This window comes from Penaeus japonicus, unplaced genomic scaffold (genome assembly GCF_977035675.1).
Source record: "Penaeus japonicus unplaced genomic scaffold, GWHDUDI00000001_assembly GWHDUDI00000007, whole genome shotgun sequence".
NCBI lineage: Eukaryota > Metazoa > Arthropoda > Malacostraca > Decapoda > Penaeidae > Penaeus > Penaeus japonicus.
In genome coordinates, this window is record NW_028234409.1 from 33,832,229 (window position 1) to 33,837,228 (window position 5,000).

At 40.4% G+C, this 5,000-nt stretch overlaps 1 protein-coding gene across 1 annotated transcript in view; it reads right to left on the reverse strand.

Annotated features, from left to right (window-relative positions):
• The window catches only part of LOC122247679 (uncharacterized), a 61,138-nt gene that overhangs the window by 5,526 nt on the left and 50,612 nt on the right, over positions 1-5,000 (reverse strand). Inside the window, exon 3 of the mRNA XM_043007180.2 lies at positions 3,583-3,810. Within this exon, the coding sequence (XP_042863114.2) occupies positions 3,583-3,810 (228 nt within the window). The remainder of the gene's footprint in view (positions 1-3,582; positions 3,811-5,000) is intronic.

Here is a 5,000-nt window from a genome sequence, read left to right on the forward strand (position 1 = left end):
GATTCATCGTTAAAATAGCGATTCATCGGATACCTAACCCACACAAACCATTTTACCAATTTTGCAAATCTAAGAACACGTTTAGCCACGTTTAAGAACCCAGCAATAGCCTTTTGCGGCAAGAAAAAGTTTCAGGAACCGTTTCTCACCTTTTCAGTTATCGGGGTAGTTTCACACAACACATTCTAAATGAGAGGCAAAAAAAAACACATGGACACAAGGGAGGTATCTGAGAGGCAAAAAACACATGAATCTCTTGAATCAGAAGTAGAAGAATCCATTACGCCCCTAACGAGAAAAAGTCAGACAAGTCACATTCGTGTGGAATAGTTCGCGGAAGAAAGAAAAAGCCTGGTGGAGAGTGCAAAAAACATGAAGAAAAACAATGGAGCAGAACACACAATGAATTGTCTATAAACCAAAAGAAGCAACAGCCAAGAGCTCAACGGATCTTTTTTCTCAAATGTCACTGAGTGTTCGCATTTTTTCCTGAAAAAAATATAAAAAAAAGGTAAAAGATAAAAAAAAACACCGAATGAAGTAAATTCGTAAAATCTACTTGCAAGCGGAAATTTTATTCCGCTGTGATTTATTATTAGTCTATTTATTACCGGCTAGACCAAACGGGCTAAAAAGAATCCCTAAATATAACCTATCAAAAAGAGTTACTACACAAAATGACCTACCTTTCTATTATAACCTACAACATACATTACACTAAAACCATTCCGTAATCACTGTCATGTAAACTACACATTGATTCTAGAAAGATCTCTATCTCTCCTGATCTTGCTGCTTATTACCTGGTATATAAGTACAATGAACTTGCTTATGTGAAAACCTTGATTTGGCTTCAATGGGATCCCTTAAGCTTGATGAATCGGGCAGACTGATGAAGCATAAGGGCAGAAAGGCCTTCGGCTTAGTCATTTGGATTTTCTTGTCCCGTTTCTTAAAGGATTACAAATATTCAACAGGATCATCGTTTTTCCCATTAGAACAACTAAAAAACTTCCAATACTGTCACACTATTCTGACACTAACACTTAAATCCTTGTAATCTAAATTGATACAGCCTTGATCTGGTAGTGTTGTAATATTGTGAATATCTAATCAAAAATTTCAAATATCCCATTTTCAGTTGTAGTCTTTTCCGACCAATCGACCTGGAACCAAACCCAAAATCAGAATATCCTAACAGAATCAAACAACAGAAGGAGCTAAGTCACACAAACAGATACCATCGTAGGGAGAGAGAGATTTCCTGGAAATGGATTACGGCCAGAAACTCGAATTTCACGAAGGAAATGGAATTTTAGAAGTACATTCTCTCTGTCGAGGCATGGCGGGAAATTCGACCTGGAACTTCGGAGAATAACTTGCTCAGACCCGTGGGTCGAAATCTTCTAGGAAAGTCGATGTTTTGTCGATTTCGTAACCAAAGCGTGGGAGTGTGCGCGCGTGTGTGAGAGTGTGTGTGTCTGTGTGTGTATATTTGTTTGTTTGTGTGTGTGTTTGTATGTGTGTGTGTGTGTTTGTGTGTGTGTTTGTGTTTGTTTGTGTGTGTGTGTGTGTTTGTGTGTGTGGTTGTGTATGTGTGTCTGTGTTTGTGTGTGTGTGTGTATGTGTGTGTGTGTGTGTGTGTTAGTGTGTGTGTGAAAGAATATGAAAAAATGATAGATAGAAATGTAGATAGATAGATAGATAGAAATATAGATAGATAGATAGACAGAGAAAGAGACAGAGAGAGGGACAGAAAGAAAGAAAGAAAGAACGAAAGAAAAAGACAACATGTATATGTCAGTCACACCTGCGATTGTATCACAACACTCCAGGTGTCATGTGACCCAGAGTATATAGTCTGGACACCGCAGACAGTCTTGCGTTTGCTGTCTAAAATGTCAGCTTTGATTGGTTTGTCTCGCTCGGTGCAATTCATTCATGACAAGGGAGTTGGATTAACGCGGAGGAAGTGCGGGAGAGCGAGGACGAAACATTTAGGAATGCGACGAAGAGATACGGAGCATTCGGAAGAGATTGATAGATATTGAGAGAAAGAGCGAGTGAGAGAGAGGGAGAGAGAGAGAAAAGAGCGAGTGGCAGAGAGAGAGAGGAGAGCTAGTGAGAGAGAGAGAAAGAAAGAGAGAGAGAGAGAGAGAGAGAGAGAGAGAGAGAGAGAGAGAGAGAGAGAGAGAGAGAGAGAGAGAGAGAGAGAGAGAGAGAGAGAGAGAGAGAAGAGAGAGAGAGAGAGAGAGAGAGAGAGAGAGAGAGAGAGAGAGAGAGAGAAGAGAGAAGAAGAGAGAGAGAGAGAGAGAGAGAGAGAGAGAGAGAGAGAGAGAGAGAGAGAGAGAGAGAGAGAAGAGAGAGAGAGAGAGAGAAGAGAGAGAGAGAGAGAAAGAAAGAGAGAAAAGAAAAAAGAAAAAAAGAAAGAAAAAAAATGCAGCAACTAATGAACCCAAAATCGCATTATCATTAGAGATGTGACTGATTTTAACATCAAGATGATAATAATGAAAAGATGATAATGATGATAATAATGAAAAAAAATAATAGTAGAAAATGATAGACAAATAACTAATAATCACACCACTAACTACAAACGTTAGCGATAAATATATACCAAAGATAACAAGAAACGAATCAGAAAAGATGAATATTACGAAGAAGAAAAAAAGAAAGAAAAAAGGTTCTGAGAACTAATTCCAAGACGTTCAAGAAGGAACCAACATTATGACTTCCTAGAACGACATATCTGCCTCTTCATCTTCGGGGACATGTTGAAGAGGTGGAAGTATATTTAGGATTAACATAATCAGCTGATAGGGTACAGGAATGAGGGAATGAGTTAATTTGTTATGATAATGATGCTTGCAATTTGTTAATGGTAATTTGGTATTGGAGTACTTATGATTGATATCTTTTTTTTTTGGATAGTGGTTGTGTGTGACGTGATTGGAACATTGGAAGATTGGAAGACGAGAATGGGACTTGGAGAAAATAATAAATGGAGAGGGAGTAAAGAGAAGACAGGTGCGAATGTTGAGAGGAAAAATATATATGATTAAAGATAATGAAAACTGGTAAACAGCGTGTGTGTTGCCCTCGGGTTTTGCTATAATTTTTGGTTATGGAATGCAATCTCATTCGTGTAAACACACTCACATCCATGTACACTCACCGACACACACACACGCACATTAACACACACAGACACACATTAACACACATATTAACACACACATTTACACACACAACTTAACAGACACGCCCACTCTTATTACACACATTAAGAAACAAACAAACACATCAAGAAACAAAGACAAACAAACACATCAAGAAACAAAGACAAACAGACACATCAAGAAACAAAGACAAACAGACACATTGATTAAGACACAAAGACAAACAAACACATAAAGAAACAAGGACAAACACATAAAGAAACAAAGACAAACAAACAAACACACACATCAAGAAACAAAGACAAACAAAAAACAAACACATTAATCAAGAAACAAAGACAAACAAACACACACACCAAGACACAAACAAAAACACCAAACAAACAAAAAGAGCACCTACCTGCATCCTTCTTAGCTCCATTGGCATAGAAAATCTTGATATTGCCCTTGTGGAATCCATTATGACGCAACATGTTGTAGGCGAGTTTGACGTTGTCTCTCGTGACCTCCGGCGAGAGGTCACGACTCCATCCGCCCGAGAGGACGACAGCCTGGTCACACACTTCGAAGAGGCGGCATCGCGTGTGGATCGTCTCGTGTGTTGGGGAACACCTCTTGGAATTCACACCTGGGAGGGAGGGGGAGAGATGGAGGGGGTTGAGACTTTCCCTTGGGGGTTGGTGGGGAGGAGGAGGAGGGGAGGAGGGGGGGGTTGCTTTTTCTTTTGGGGATTAGAGATTTTTTTTGGGGGGGGGAGTGGGAGGAGGGCTAGCGATGGGAGAGAAAGGATGGAAGGATAGGTGAAGGCAGGCTGATAATTGGGAGGATAGTGTGAAACAGAAATAGATGGATAGGTGGATAACTGATGGATAAAAATAAGGATCAAGAGAGAAAGAGAAAGAGAGAGAGAGAGAGAGAGAGAGAGAGAGAGAGAGAGAGAGAGAGAGAGAGAGAGAGAGAGAGAGAGAGAGAGAGAGAGAGAGAGAGAGAGAAAAGAGAAGAGAAGAGAGAGAGAGAGAGAGAGAGAGAGAGAGAGAGAGAGAGAGAGAAAGAGAAAGAGAGAGAGAGAGGATAATTAATGGATAAAAATAAGGATCAAGAGAGAGAGAGAGAGAGAGAGAGAGAGGATAATTGATGGATAAAAATAAGGATCAAGAGAGAGAGATAGATAGAGAGAAAGAGCAACAGAGAAGATAATTCCTTCAGCCTAGCAAAGAAAAAGAAGGAGTGGCGTCAAAGACTGTCAAGCCAAGATTTCTGATAAGGTAAAGAATGTTGATGATGTCGCGCGTCATGTGTCGCCCGCAGGAAGTTCCATTGGCGGAGAGGGAGGGGGGAAGGGGGGGGGGAAGGGGGAAGGGGGGAGGGAAGGGGAAGGGGGGAGAGAGGAAGGGAGGGGGGAAGGGGGGAAGGGGGAAGGGGGAAGGGGAAGGGAGGGAGGGAGGGAAGGAGGGGGGAGGGAGGGAGGGGGAAGGGGGGAAGGGGGGGGAGCGTTGCACAGGAGGCAAGGAAGGCAGTTGGTGAGGAAGTGTGACCCACGGCTAATTATTAGCATAAAGACTAAAAGTTATTTGAATTTTTTAGGTGCTGATATCAATCAGGTCATATATATATATATCTATATATATCTATATCTATATATATATATATATATATATATATATACATATATGTATATATATACATATATCTATCTATCTACCTATCTATCTATCTATCTATCTATCTATCTATCTATCTATCTATCTATCTATCTATCTATCTATCTATCTATCTATCTATATATGCGTGGTATGTCTTGAGTCATGCAGTTCCCGC